Source organism: Castanea sativa, chromosome 1 (assembly GCF_040712315.1).
Source record: "Castanea sativa cultivar Marrone di Chiusa Pesio chromosome 1, ASM4071231v1".
NCBI classification, from domain to species: domain Eukaryota; kingdom Viridiplantae; phylum Streptophyta; class Magnoliopsida; order Fagales; family Fagaceae; genus Castanea; species Castanea sativa.
The window spans coordinates 79,013,733-79,029,782 of NC_134013.1; the positions used below are offsets into that span (position 1 = coordinate 79,013,733).

At 32.3% G+C, this 16,050-nt stretch overlaps 1 protein-coding gene across 2 annotated transcripts; it reads left to right on the forward strand.

Annotated features, from left to right (window-relative positions):
• Positions 1 to 182: 182 nt before the first annotated feature.
• On the forward strand, positions 183 to 7,484 carry LOC142606277 (putative transporter C405.03c). 2 transcript variants are annotated; one of them, XM_075777659.1, is made up of 8 exons: positions 183 to 502; positions 2,514 to 2,912; positions 3,917 to 4,134; positions 4,604 to 4,674; positions 4,767 to 4,865; positions 6,255 to 6,372; positions 6,462 to 6,597; positions 6,857 to 7,484. In XM_075777659.1, the coding sequence occupies exons 1-8, from the start codon at positions 419 to 421 to the stop codon at positions 6,929 to 6,931; spliced, it is 1,200 nt and encodes a 399-aa protein (XP_075633774.1). In that variant the 5' UTR covers positions 183 to 418; the 3' UTR covers positions 6,932 to 7,484. The 2 variants fall into 2 exon arrangements, with proteins under 2 accessions (XP_075633774.1, XP_075633779.1); XM_075777664.1 differs by lacking the exon at positions 183 to 502 and adding an exon at positions 2,212 to 2,342.
• Positions 7,485 to 16,050: the final 8,566 nt, after the last annotated feature.

Below are 16,050 nucleotides of genomic sequence, written 5' to 3' on the forward strand. Positions count from 1 at the left end.
TGGGTTATATATAGATAAAAGAACACCATAATTTGGTGGTACAACTATAAGGACCAAGAAAAATGTGGGACGTTTATTTTGTTTGTTTATTGTTCTTTTAGACGCACGTAACGTACTTTCCACCCCCCTCTTGTCCCGAGATCAAATGACAATAGACATAAAGCACTCGCACAGACACTAGCATTCATTTGTCTCTGCTTTCTTTTTAGCTTTCCTTATTCCTGAATAGAAGTAGAAGCGGCCAAGCCATCACTATTTTGGAAGAATTGTAAATGCCTACCAAGTTTTCACGTCCCTCTTAAAACAATAAGCAACCAAGCGTGATTGTTAACCTTCGTTTGACAGAGAAAAAGAAGCAAGGGAAACATATTATATAATACCAAAGACAAAGATAGTGATTCTTGGTTTCATCATAGATATGATGAGTTGGAAATACAAGGGAGGGTTGCTTCTCATCGTCAGTGTTGTGATCATGTGGGTCACTTCTGCAGAAGTCACCCAGGTCAGCTCTCTCTCTCTCTCTCTAGTCTCTATGTTATTTATTGGTTCAGCCAGTTATAGCTGAGAAATTTTTAAGTAATGGGTGTTGATTAAAATGAGATTTTATTGCAGACTTTGATATTGTTTTGTATGTCAGATGCCTTTAGATGATTTCTGATTACTCTGGGTGCACTTTGAAGCATAATATGAACACTTGTCAATTAAAATGAATACATATTAATGGAATATATGGTAGTAATTGAATTCCAAATGGGATGTGAAATCCAAGTTGGCTACTGTAGAAACTTTAGGAATTCCTTGCAGACCCGATTTTTTTTGTAATCTGTGGGGCATTCCCTGTTCAGTTTTAAAGGGACACAGATATTTTGAGTTTTTGGTTAGAATCTGCTGTTTTCATATGTTGAATTTTTGTCCTTCTAGCTGTGTTGGCTTAGAATTGTTGCAGTGTTTTCCCTGCTGGTTTTTGTTTGTTTATTTTCTGCAGTACCCTTTTTATTGAACTGCTTGTTGTACTTATATCCGAGTGTTGTTCATAGTAAAGTCTGCTCGTTTATCTAAAAAAAAAAAAAAACAAAATTTAGGGTAGTATACTAGGTGGTCACTGTTGTTGCATCGTCTATGAATTAGAAATACGCATTGGTTTTGAGTATTATGTCTAACTTATGGTAGATAAGACATTGAGAATGAAAAAATAGTTGTTTCTACTTTGCTATCGGATACTATAGATAAAGATTATTCCTTGACTTTCCTCTTAATATCATGATCTTCGTCTTCTCCGGTAGTTTCATGAACGGTGGGGTGCACACTACCGTCTTGCTTTGGTGGTGGGTCCCTATAACCATCAATAAGTGCATTATTTTTTGTTTTTCACTTTTACTTTTGGAGCTAGTGCTTAGTGACAAACAAAGGCTCCCGAGGTTGCCAAGGAAAGTTTGATATCTTTAATGTGGCCCCTTGATCTGATAATCTCAATAGAGGAAGTTGAACCAACACAGTGCCAAAAGCATCCAAAAGTACTTTACTTATACATCGTTTATTATTATTATTATTTTTTTTGTTATCTTCTGAACCACACTGTTGATTTTAGACTTACTGCTCAATGGTTTATTATTTATGACACGATGAGCTTGGTTGGGTTTGACCGTGAGTTCCACTTGTTTCTATTTAATTGGCTTTGAAATTAATATAGGGCAAAATGTAAAATTGAACCTTTAAGTTTTTTCAAATTTCATTATTGTTCTCTAACTTTGTTTTTATTCATTTCAGTCCTCCAATTTTCAAGTTTATTCAATTAAGACTTTTTCATCAGCTTTTATTATATGTTGTGGTTAATTTTTCAATTTTATAAATTTTTCTTCAAAACTTTTAAATTAAAAAAATTCAATTAATGATTGAAAAATATTTTCCAAATTTTAATTTCAAAAAATTTTAACAAAAGTTAACGTATTGGCCCTAATTGAATAAATCTAAAACTTAGAGGAATGATATAAACAAAAATAAAGTTAAAGGACTAAAATGAAATTTAAAGAAAGTTAAAGAATCAGTTTTTCATTTTAGCCTAATATATATTATTATCCACTTTGTTTAAGCTAATGGGTCTAATTGTGACTCTTAGAAACATCATTTTTGGGCACCTGGTATTCTTCACCCGATTACCTATGTATAAAGAATGAGAGCCACACTATATTTGTACCATTTGATATTATTGAACTTTGATTTGTTATTGCTTTATCATTTAATGACTTTGGTCCTAATGAAGCTCATTTGCAAGAATACAATGTGCTTAAGATTTTAAGCAAGGATAAATGTTCCGAAGTTCTTTAAGTTATAGTAGATGCAAGGTAGAGGATTTCTGTGTCCTTGATATTTGATATGTGAAAGCCATTTTCTTCCACAAGTGAAGCAGTACATTTACTCAGTTTATGTTGCTGTGGGACTAATTACAAATTTAGTTTCTTTTGTTTGATTCTCATTGTGACTGCTAGAACACCTAACTAGCATTCATGCAACAGGGTGTCTTCAGAGAATACAAGCAGCCATTTGCAGTGGCATATCTTGCAACCTCTCTATTGGTAGTTTATCTTCCAGTTGCATTCATTAAGGATTGCTTACTAGAATTTCTGAGATGCCACAGTTGTAAAAGTGTAGATGATGCAGAAACTGTGGATGAGTCCTCTATGGAACTTGATTCTACTGCAAAACAAAATGGGAAGCATTGTATTTTTGAAATTGAACGTCAGGAAAAGCTAGGGAAAGAAGACTCTTGCATAGATGTTTATTCTGAGGACGTAAAACTTTTAGTTTCTGAATCTGCAAAAAATACAGACACACTGAAGGATGACAAAAAGATTACTACAAAGGAAATAGCTAAATTTGGATTTTGCATTGCTCCTCTCTGGTTTTTTACTGAGGTGAGATCCTTGCATGTTTCTGTAATATTTTCATGGAGCTTTTATTTGTATCATTTGACTTACTTCCTGAAAAAAAAAAAAAAAAAAAAAAAAAAAAAAGGAAGCAATTGATTCCTTAAATGTTATTTTTCCTTGAATCTCTTAAGAAAATTCAACTCTTGCTTGGCGGATTTAGGAATTTTTTCTAGGGTTGCCATTAAGACACTTTAATTATGCAAAATCTAATAGTCTAATTGCCTTATTTTAGGGTTTTTTTTTAAAAAATTTATTTTTGTTGTTGAATGGGTTTATCGGTGAATATTTTATTCCTTTGTTGTTATTTGGCCTAATCATGTTGTTGTTTGGGATATTTTTGCTATTATTTCGGCTAATTCTTATTATTTATTTATTTTCATTTTGTTTAAGGGGTTAAGAATTATGTTTGGGAGCCAAGATTATTTTTGTTGAACCAAAATTCTTGAGATTCTCAAGTCAGGGTGCTCAATAGACCTTTTAACAGTAAACAAAATAGGTTAAGTTAAAAAATAATTATGCATATAAATTTTTTTTTTTTTTGCAAATCAAAATACCCTGAGCAATACATATTGCTGCCACTACTCTTGCCAATGAGCACTAGCTTATCTGACACCTCCTCCTCTTGCAAGTGCTAGGTGGAGGATGAGGTCTTGGGTTCACGACCCACTGGGTGTATGAGTAATTTACCAATAAAAAAAAAATACAACAACTCTTCCAGAATCATTATTCATTTTCCATGCTATTTGTTTCGGTACTTTTCTTAGTGTTATAATTTTCTAAGAATTGATTGTTCACATATCCTGTCAAACTTTTACGTGATTAGCTGATCTGTTACATCTGGAATAAGATAGTATTACTCATTATTATGTATTCACACAACTGTTATCTATTTGATAGATAATGTTCCAGGAAACTTTAGGTTATCAGCTTACAGAATGAGTAGGTTTCTATCTTTTGTGAAGAAGCATAATTGAGTTTGTTTTCTGCAGTATCTAAACAATGCTGCCCTTGCACGAACAACCGTTGCTAGTACAACACTGATGTCTTCAACTTCAGGACTTTTCACTCTTTTAATTGGTGCATGTCTGGGTCAAGAATCTATAGATATCGTTAAAGTAATTGCTGTTGTTGTTAGCATGGCTGGTGTTGCCATGACCACATTGGGGAAGGTATCAGCTACAGATGAATCACAATTAAGCACACTTAAGTACGTTTCTTTTCCTTAGTTTAGTGAAATCATTCAGATCATATATGAATGTGGCTGAATTACATACTTATATTGTTAGATATAAGAGCTCTGTAAGTCACACTGAGCCTATTCATGGGGAATAAGAGTTCAAGCTCCATCAAGTTTTGATTTCTAGTCTGATGATCAAAGTATGTGCAAATCTTGGATAATATATGAACTACAGAACTTTAAACCCTTGTATTTTCAAAGACAATGTCACAAATAACAATTTCCATCTGAAAAAGCTGACTCTAATCTCTAACCACTTTTGTGATTTGCTCTCAAATGTAGTTGAGCATTCTTAGTGTAATGTACTTGGAGCTAAATGCCGGCCATGCATTACATGTTCTGGCACTTTTTTTTTTCGGTTGACTAAGTTTTTTATTAACTTGAAGTTTATAGAGCATGTTTCTTAAATAGTGACTGATGATTGCTTTTTTGTGTTCAGAAACGGGAAGCATTCGCTTCTGGGTGATCTTTTTGCTATTCTGTCATCTATTACTTATGGACTGTTTACCGGTTGAATATCTTCTCTTTCTATTCATGGAATATTTATGTCTTTTTTGTAATGCAACATGATGATTGTCTTCGTTGCAAAACTACTAATGCAGTGCTTCTTAAGAAGTTTGCTGGAGGGGGTGGAAGGGTAGATGTGCAAAAGTTATTTGGCTCTATGGGGTTATTCACACTTGCTGCTCTTTGGTGGCTCAGTAAGGCTTGCTAAATTTTCCAGAGTCCTGTTACTGTATATGATATATTATACCTGCCAAAGAAAAAGTATATGATATGCTACAGTTCTTTTGCATGAGTTGGCTTCTGTTGTATCTGTGGCTCTTTCTAGTAAATGTTTCTGTGGGTCTCTCGTCTTAGAAATAGGCTATGCTATTTTCTTTATTTCTTTGTTAATTTCCAAAGTCATTGCTATTGTTTGGAAAAGAAGATCCTTTTTAATTTTTCAATGTATGTTTAATTTTACACATGCACCACATTTCTGAGAGTTTGGTACTGTAAATTTGGGGCTTGAGTTTTGTTTTTGGTAAGTAATTTGGATCTTGACTTGCTAATTGTAAACAATATAGGTTCGGCACCATTCTTGTGTTTGTGTCAGTGGTTTACAGAGTAAAAATGTTATATTTAATCAGGAAACAGTATAGTTTAATGATGTTTTCAGAATATGAGGGATGATAGAATGGGGACATACTAATATACTTGTAGTTTTGAATAGCACAATATTGGCACAACGATAAACAATATGGCATATATGAAGCAAGTTGGAGAATTTAAAAATAGTAATAAATTGAACTACTAGGTTTAAACTTGTTATATTAACCATTAACTAAAACTATATGACTCCTTGCTTGTGAACCGTTAGCCTTCTCTGCACATAATTGTCACCTTTAGGTGTTTCCTCTAAAATTTCAATAATCCATTTCCTTATGTGTCTTTTTCCATGATCATTCATTTATCTCACATTCTCATTAACTCCCTGCATTTTTGAGTCATAAATTATGGATGGTCATATAGCTCTCCTATTTGTCTTTTGTGTTTGATCCATGGACAAGTTTGCTCCTTTAGATATTTTTTAGAATTTCGCATGCAGCATTTCTTTTCAGTGTGTTGCATTCACCTTTATCACCGTATTTACATAACCCAGATCACTATAACTGTAGTATAAATCAGAGGGAGGATCATTATTGGAAAACGAAATTAAGTGGTTTTTTTTTGGGGGGGGGGGGGGGGTTGTTGAGCTTCCCCTATAATATTTGAGTATATACCTTATGTTCAAATTTAAAAATAGAATTCAATAGAAGTTCTATCAAATGCATACTTTAACTTTGGATGATAAGCATTTGGTAGAACTGCCAATTAATATGATGTAAGATACATGACTCTAATTGTATCCAATCTTATTTGATGAGCATCTAGAGGGCTTATACAATAGGACCTGTTATCTCATTTCCATTATTGTTATTATAAAAGATTATGCACAAATTTGAAATCAAGAAGGGGTTTGGAAGTCTCAACCATAACACTGTCTATTTTCTTTCATTTTAATCCTGCATGACATTGAATGATTAAATTTATATTCTCTATCTCAGTGTGGCCTCTTACTGCTATGGGCATTGAACCAAAGTTCAAATTCCCCACCTCTGCTAAAGTGGAAGAAGTTATTCTTATCAATGGCTTTGTTGGAAGTGTTCTCTCAGATTATCTCTGGTATGTTAGGAGAGTAACCTTTTGCCACTTCAGTTTGATGAATTTCAATGCTCTTACTCTTCTGATCAGAGTTTTATCATACTTACCAGGGCATTAGGTGTTGTTTGGACCTCACCACTTGTAGCAGCACTAGGTGCTTCGCTTACCATCCCTCTTGCCATGATGGAGGACATGTTGATTCATGGACAGCACTATTCAATAATTTATATTATTGGTTCAGCTCAGGTAAATGATGTACATCATTATTGCTGGTACTATAGGGCTTTGGTTTTGGAATTTGTTTTTATTATATGTAAGTAGTGCTAGTGCTAGTGCAGTTTTTATATTGTACCCACCCTGCAGAAAAGGTTTCCATTAATTAGTGGTAGTGGAAAAATCAATCCCAAGTTTATAATAATCAATGCTAGCTACTATTGTTTGTGTTGAAATCAAGTTCTTGCTGGTTGCACCGGCCACTTATTTGTATATCAATTACGCATTGCAGGTATTCCTTGGCTTTGTAGTAGTTAACCTTTCAAATTGGTTCTCACAGAAGTGGTATCAGTATCGAAAACCTTGAGTTCACCAGGAAAAATATTGCTTCTCATATTCTCTCCTTGGACGTTTCTCTCTTAACTTTGATGATGCATGGCCTATGGACTGCCTTTTTTTTTTGTCCGTATATTATAGGCCTTATTATGAAAGAAAAGATAATTGTTCACAAGATGCAACACAAATTCGAAATCTGGCCATCCAGTTTCTTGGCTTGATTGACGAAGACATGGCTCCAAATAGAGTGGAATTGCTGCAGTGAGATTTTGTTAAAAGTTTTCTTGTTCCTTGGGTATGAAGAGACTTGTCTTTTTTTGGCCACTTATTACACTATATGTACTCCATAAGATTTGTACTGGACTGATGCAAGGAATTATGTGTATGATGTAGTTCGATCTGCATTGCCTTAAGGCTATTGCAGATTGATCGGTAATGGGAGCAAAGGTAGATAATTACCAAGGAAAGTATGCACAAAAGCAAATAAGTATAGAAGTTGTGAATTAGGGTGGGAGCATGGTGATAGTGGCAATGCAATCATTATCTGCTTCTCTCATAATAAAATAATTTTTATTGTTTTCTCACAGTTGATTTAAAATTGAAAAGCTTCTTACCTTTACATTTTGTGCTTCTCCTAAAGGTCTTACATTCTGCCATTAGCTGAAACTTCTTGTGCTCCTGGTCAGGGTTTCCCTGGCTTTGCTTATATGTACATAATCCAATCCCTTAATTTTTATCCTGATCCAGTACTGCCTGAGTACAAATTTGAAGCCACTGTATTAGAGAAGGACTTTTCACCCCTTCAATTCTATACACAACACTGACAATTTGTTTTTAATGTGCACAATTGATCATATAATTAGAGCTGTTAAGGTCTTCCACTTTCCTTGACACCTTGGATAACTTCAAGTTGAGAGGCAAGAGACAGAGAGAGAGAAAGAGAGGTACAGATGGATACAATTAAATGTTGATATATTAAGCTGAATGAAACCTAAAGCTGATATTACTTTCCAAAGTGATGAATATGGATTTGGTTTTTGCTGACAGCTTATTTACTTATTTGCTAAAAATGGGCAATTCAATCTAAAAAACATGAGGTTTTATAAAAGATGTACTCAAGCAAATAAGTTAAAATGCTAAATGAAGAAAACAATTAATTCAAATTCACGCTAATCAGCAAAATGAAACCCAGAGGTGGAATTACTTTGGGGGTAATATGGCCCAAGTAATTTCTTTGGAGTATGCACCACTAACTTGATTCTTTGCTTTGTAATGTAGTCTGTGTTTCTATTTTGTTTATAAAAAAAGGGTAAATTACACATACCACCCTTGTGGTATACCCATAAAACATGGAATTCCCATGTGGTTTTCTTTGTCACCTACCTTTCTTGTGTTTTGCTTCATGAGGCATTTACCTCACTAGTGATTTATTTATGAGCCATTTTCAATAACTTCAATGGAATTTGATGGTGTTACAAGTATTAACATCACATACCGAGAAAGAATTGAAGAAAAATTTTGTTCTAACCTCACTGTTTTGTGTTTGTATATGTTCATAAGGCATAAGTTTTAAGGAGGAAAAATCTTTTTTCTTTTCCCATGTATGTTCTTGGTGTTTTTCACGTCATTAATTTTTATGAAAATTAACAAAAATGTCTTATAAAGAAAACACATGGGAGGTAAATGCCTTATAAATCAAACCATAAGGAATGTAAGTGTTACAAAATAAAACTCAAGGTAACTCCATGTTTTATACCATAGGGGTGTTATCTATAATTTTCCCAAAACGAGAAAAGGGATTACTGCTTTCTGCAATTATAAATAGACATTAAAGTTAAAACTGGAAGTTTTTTACAATGAGATTGCTGACGTATTAGATCAAATGCCTCAAGGGCAAGGGAGAAGAGAGGAGCTGCCACCGGATTGTAGGTCTAAGAAGCACTTTGAATCCCATATACAAAGCTTTAATGGCCCAAATTGAATTTGGAGTTAGGGTATGTTTTTGGGAAGATGTTAAACATCCAAAACCACCTAGCCATAGCTAGCCCTTCACTTGTATTATTGGATTATACTTGAATGAACGTTACTAAATAGACTACTATTAACATGCATTTGCATCCTAACCCTAAGTAAATCATACAATAAAGCAACCAAATGAAGAAATTAAGGAAGTGAATCTTCCAAACATTATGGCTTTACTTCCTAACATTACGGCTAATTAAGTATGTGAGCATCCAAGCACGTGATCACTCAAGCATGAGAATATCCAAACATATAAGCACTGACCAAGAGATTTGAGTGGCCAACTTGGAGCGTGACGATACAAGTGCTTTTGGCAAGTTTACTTTGGTGAGGAATCTTCTTTTCGACTTTGACTCTCTCACTTTAGTCGTCGTTTTTCTTTCTATTACTTTGAAAGTAGCTGCTTCAGCTACAGCTTCAGCTTCAACCACTCGAATTTTCGATATTCATTTTTATAAATCATCAGTTGCCACCTGGTTGTAGTTGCAAGAACTACTTTAAACCATATATGTGAAGGTCTAATTAGCCTAGACTAAGTTTGAAGCTAGGGTACGTTCTAGGGAGGTATTAGGTACTTAAGACCACCTAATCGTAACTAGCCTTCACTTGCAATTTTGAGTGTTAATCGGGAAGAAAAAAGAAAAAAAAAAAGAGTATGGAAAGATCTAACAAGACTCCAATGAAAGGTTAGTAATTTCAAGACAAGAAATGGAAAATAAATGAAAAAGAAAAGGAAATGATGAACCGGTTGTATTAGATGGAATCCATGAGTGAGAGTTTAGCTAACTAGTGGTGAAGAACCAATAAAACTCAATTTAATTCTCAAAGAATTTGCCCTACTATTTTGGCGAGGAGAGAAAAATAAGTATAGAGTGAATCTAACAAGGTTTCAGTATGATTTTTAGGGATGTTCTTCCTTGTTTGAAATGAGAGTGTAAGGGTGTTTTTAGAGACTTATTGATTCTCTAGAGCTTGGTAAGCCATTCTGGCCAACTAGGAGCTGACCAAAATCAAAATCACCCTATAGAAATGGAAAGAAAGTGATTTTAAGGTTCTTGTCCGTAAGTGTGTGCACACCACCCTTCCATTGGCATACAACAGAGTTGAAGCGGCATACGTTGCTTTAGTGTTTGTTTGAGAATAGTTTATCTAGCTTTTTACTGAAAACATTTTGCTAAAAGTATGTTAAAGTACACTTCTACCTTACAAAAGTTTGAAAACGAACAAAAAGTGAAGTTTTAAAAAGCTGTATATAAAAACTAAAATCTTCTCTCAAATACACTCTTTAGTGTGACAGTCACTAAATTGGATTTGGAAATGGGCTTGATTTTTGCAATTCAAACTGTTGGACTTAACAGATGATGCTGATTATTTTGACAGTGATTAAGACTTCTTCATCATCAAGATCGGGGACCTCAAGTATAGATTGAGACAGAATAGAGTGTCTAAGCTTAATATTAACCTTTGTCCAACCATGCTCTGCCTAATCTACTCCACAATCTTCTTCATTGCTCGTAGTTATCCTTAATATATTGTTTTGTTACATTGTCACATTCCATTAGTTGATTGGCCCCAAATCTTCGGTAATCTTCACTATATATATATGTAAAAGGCAGGTTCTCACCACCTCACCTCGAGATAGAGTTTAACAAAAATGGTCATTTGAGTGGTGCAAGGAAACACATGGGGGAAAACTAAACATAGAATAATCACAGGCACAGCAAAACAGGACAGCATGCACCCACGGCCACGCACACTAGACCTTGTTGGTAACATGAATGAGCAACTTGATGTCAAGGAATTTTCGACAAAACAATTTTATAAAGCCTTGACTTTTGTCGAAGCTAACTCTCTTACTAGTTATCACATGCGTATGAGCTGAGCAAATAAGGACAGTGTAGGCTTAAACGCGCTTAAGAGAAAGTATTAAGGTATTAAATATGTCGGTAAAACTTGCCTAGTTGTTTCTATTCTTTCTTTTTGTATTTTCCTCTTGGTGCATATGCTCGTGCGTTTGGTCTGTTTACACTAATGCAAAATGCTACTTGATATATTATACTACTTTATTTTTTGACAAATAAATGTATTCAGGCTTCTTCGAGTATCTAACTATTCCTTTGAGCATGTACAATCTCTCTGTCCCATACACAATGGATTATTATAGGAAGAAATCTTTTGAGAGTAGCGCCAAGGTGCTAGCATGATGTTTCGAACCCCAAATTTTATAAATATCATGATGATTAGTATATTATAGTACTTGTTTTAAGCCATGTAGCTTAAGATTATGAGTTATGACAAAAAGTAGTATATATCCTAATGAAGATATTTCTCTCAGCAAAACTATGGCTTTGGAGTCAGTTTCATACTGTACCGGCCGAAATTTTCCATACCAGCACCTTCACCGGTACAGGTACACTCTCATTTCGTACTGAATTTAATATCAGCCATACCAGAGCTGTTTTGGACGTACCGCGATAAATATTGGATTCCGGCTGGTAAGTGCATTTTGAACCGAAGCAAAAATCATTGGTTTATTTGTAAACTTTTAAGAAAAGAGAGTTGTTTTGTAAATTTTGAGAGAGGGGAAGGCTAACAAGGAGAAGCAAAAGAGGAAGAAGAAGAAGCAATTAAGGCAAGAAGCAGCACCGGAACCCCATTTGTTGCCATTGTTGATCACCCAAGCTACTTAGAGCATTTGCACAGACACTGCTATATACCATATGTTGGCAAATTTTACTATTTTCGCACAAAAACCAAGCTTCATCCGGACTTGTAAAAGCCAATTATTGCAAAAAAAAAATTCCAATAGTGCTATAGTGCAATTCTAAAGGTAGAATTGCAAAGTAGCTCAATTCTAAACCAAAAAAAAAAAAAAAAAAACTAATATTTTATTCACTTACTTTATCAATTCCTCTCTCTATCTCACTGGGTTTTTAGGTTTTGGATTTTTTTTTTTATTTAAGTTTTGGGATATATTATTTTAATGTGTTGTATTATAAAATAAAAGTTGGGATGCTGAAGATATTGTAAAATGATATGATATAATTGATAAAGTAATTTTTTAAAATAGTAAAATAAGATTGGATAGAATTTTAGAATATGAATACTTTAAACTTCTTTTTCTCAACAAACAATTCACCCGTGGATGTGGTCACCTCCTCTCCTTTATTATTCTTACTTTTTGATTTTTCCCTTTCCTTTGCAATTTTCCCTCTTTTTTATCTGCTCAATACCTCAAGTCCATGAAAAAATCTATTACTAATTTGAAATGTGATGGGACTGTCTCTGATATTATTATTATTATTATATTATTATTATTAATGTTAAGTAAATTGACGAGACTTGTTTTTAACTTGCCACTCCAGTACTCACCCACCCCACGGAGAGGAATTTTTTTTTTTTTTTTTATATATTATATAACTACCATGTTACACACTAAAATATATTTATATTGTTGGTTTCTCTAAAGTATATATTATTATTGTTGTTATTATTAGATAAGTGACATAAATTTATCATTTTAAAATTATATATATTTATATATTAGTGGTAATTTCGAAACGGTACATCGGTATTAATCGGTACCGAAATATTTCATTTTCTTGGCCAAATTAAAATGACTTCTTGTACAATATTGACTTCCTCGTTGGATTGAAATTCCATCTACGCGTTCCCATTCAATGATAGCAGTTAGGCATTCGCAATTGGAGTGTTCAATATGAATAAAGCAAGAAATATGCTTCTTTGTTTTTCAAGCTTAAAACAAAATATTAATGAAAACTTCAGAAAAAAACACCAACGTAGTGGGGGTGGGGGTCCATTTTGTGAAGTACGTTGATTCTCACATTTCTTTATAATCATTTCTAAGAAAAATTTATTCCAATTTATGATGTATGTGCACTCGTCACAAACAACCTACTTGGTCAAAATATATTTTTAGTTAAGAATTATAGTCTATATGTGAATCATGCATGTATGCATGGGATTCTAAGTTTATCTTGATTGTATTATAAAAAAGAAAGTTTATCTTGTCTTGACTGTTTTCTTTAGCATTTGAAATTCTAAAAGCCAGTCAATATTTTATTTATCTTACCTTTCATGCAAATACTAATGTGATAGACTCATAGAACTTTTTTTGTTTTCTTATATTATTAATATGACACAGTAGTCACATATTATACTAATAAAGTGTTAATTTCAAAATTTTAAGGTAGGTGATGAATCTTCAACAAATTAAATAGATCAGTTACATGTATTTTTTTTGTTATTAATTTATCATATTTAAAATCATATTTTTATTACATTCTTTTTATATATATCTATACACACACTATTTTCAGTAGTGTTAATTTTGGTCTTTCTTTTGATCCCTTTCCTTGAATAAACATTATCCCTCAAAGGTGTATTAATTTTTCTCCATTGCCTTGTCAAGGGGGAAAAATCTCCATTGTATGTGTAACTTACTGAGGGATGACAATCATGACATTGCTCTATATTGCTTTTTGTGGAAGTTGCTAAACTACAAGCCTTATTATGCTTGACTAAAATGGGGAGTGACTAATACTCTTTCACATAATGATTAACTCAATTGATAAATGCACACATTTTCAGAAAAAAGCAATTAACACTAAAAATTTTCAAATTTTTATTTAAATTTCCAAAATATTCCTCTTAAAAAATTAATCTAATAAAAAGTATTAGAATAACTTTTAGTTAGCCCAACAAATAAGGTTTTTTATTGTTGAATAAAGAACTTAAGTTAGAATCCGGTCCACACCAAAAACAATCCATTAGTATCTTTGCTAGATGGTAAAAGAAAAATCATTATAAATTAGACACAATAGTTTCAAATCTTATCATACTTATAAAATAAAAAGACCAATAACAATCCATTAGTATCTTAGCTAGATGGTAAAGAGAAATCATTATAGATTAGACGCTATAATTTCAAATCTTATCATCTCTATAAAATAAAAAGACCAAAACAATGCAGTAATATCTTGGCTAAATGGTAAAAAATAATCATTATAGATTAGACACTATAGTTTCAAATCTTACAATATCTATAAAATAAAAAGTATAAAAAAAAAAAAGAGAGAAAATAAGTTATTTAATTTCTAGATATTAACATTCAGTATTGAATAAGTATAAATAGTAATACATAAATAAATAGAATTTTTTTTTTTTACCTATCATCTATAAAAAGTTTAGGTTAATTTAATACAACTAATAGTTATAGGATAAAACTAAACTTTGACTCGTAATCTATAGACAAAATAAATAAATAAATTGACGATTTTTTTTTTTTTTTGAGTATCCAAACTTCAAAGATGATAGGTAAAAAAATTTTTTTTTTTTTTTTTTTGTTTCTTAAATATTATCCTATGTTCTATTTTTGTCGGCGTGTTTAATGGAATGTATATTTTAGAGGTGAAAACATGATATATATTCAATAATGAAAAGAATATAGTTCATTTAATATTTCCTATATATATAATTGTTGTCACTTTCATTAGACATATTAAACAAAAGTTGAATTATAAAACATTTGAAAGATCAAGATCAAAGTTGAATTACTATATTTTTATCAAAAACAAGTTGAAGGAAAATGAATAATTTAACCAAAGAAGATTAGAATGATAGAGGAAGTAGAAGTCAAAATGGATTTGGAAACTGCACCGTCATCTTAAACATTCTTCCAACTCTCAAGTCAACAGTGATAGTGAAGAGTAAACATCGTGGGTCCAAAACATGGTCTAATAATTTGTAAACCACGAGTGGAATATTGTCTCCCTTGTGTGTGATTGTTTCTCAAAAAAAATAGTGTATGAAAATGAAACAAATGGTCCTCGAATTGATGTGAATGTAATCCTAAATTCTTAGCATTCACACACTACCCTCCGCCGCATGCACATGTGAATGTCATTCCTTCTTTCTTCCTTCCTTCTTTCGTACCTTCCTTTTTCTTCTTTTCTTATAAACAAACTATTTTCTTTTTTATCCTTCTTTTTACCAAAGGACATTCACTTTCCACTCAAGAGTCCGACATTCACACAAAAAGAAAAAGAAAAAGAAATGAAAAACAATCACACGCGGTTTTGCACCGAGTACTACTGTTTGGAATCTTGTGATTTTAGTATCAAATTGATACAAGATAGTGTTAATTATTGTATTTTATTAATGCGTACCATTAATTACAAATTAATTTTGTATTAAAATACTAATTAAGTTAACGTAATATTTTAATAACCCACTCATTGCAGCAATGAATTGTTGTTGTTTTTTTTTCCTTTTCTCTTCGGTAAACGTGTATTATACTCATAAAAAATAATTTTTATTTTTATTTGTGTAATTAGCATATACGTTAACAATATTGGAAGATTCCGAACTTTCTAATTTTTTGATAACTCAATATAATTTCAATGAAAAATGAAGATTGGGATATCCTAATTAATTTAATTAGGATATACTTTGGGAGATTGAGTTTAACTTGTTTTAACCTTATATTAAATTAATTACCATTTTATATAATAATAATAATGAAACCTACCTGTTAATAACCTACCTTTGTTTTTTTGAAACATTAATAACCTGCCTAATTAGAAAGTGTGAATTAATCAACAACCTACCTATTATTCATAGGAGGAAAAAAACACTCCCTATTTTATGTTACCTATTAATATTTACCATTTTTCTTATTATATCCGCTATAAACTTTAATACAATAATATTATGGACACCCTCAATTTCTTTAACTTTGTATTATTAAAATAAATAAAAAAACCGTTGGCTGAATAAGAGGTTTGCGGTTCAATTTCTGCTTACACAAAAAATCGATTGATGTCTTGGTCTAATGATGAAAAACTAATATTAGGAACGGATGCTATATATATATATATATATATGCCAGCTTAAAAAATGACTGGCTGCCCGCCTAGCTATGACATAGGGGAGGAAATCTATAACTACCGGAGAATTGTAAAAATAAGGTAGAAATAATGCAGAGTCCGGGGTCCAAAGTTCACCCATTTTTCACCGTCTATATTATTATTAAAAGTTGATTCCTGAGGCTGGCTAGCGAGTCCAAGACTCCAAGTTGAATTTGTCTAGAATTTACCTGCACCACTA

What these genes read in the sequence shown, in the direction of transcription:
- LOC142606277 (XM_075777659.1), top strand. Translation starts at nt 419, where the DNA reads ATGATGAGTTGGAAATACAAGGGAGGGTTGCTTCTCATCGTCAGTGTT. An exon ending in CTCTCTGGTTTTTTACTGAG is followed by an intron (nt 2,913 to 3,916) that starts GTGAGATCCTTG and finishes TGTTTTCTGCAG; the next exon opens with TATCTAAACAATGCTGCCCT. An exon ending in GTTCTCTCAGATTATCTCTG is followed by an intron (nt 6,373 to 6,461) that starts GTATGTTAGGAG and finishes CATACTTACCAG; the next exon opens with GGCATTAGGTGTTGTTTGGA.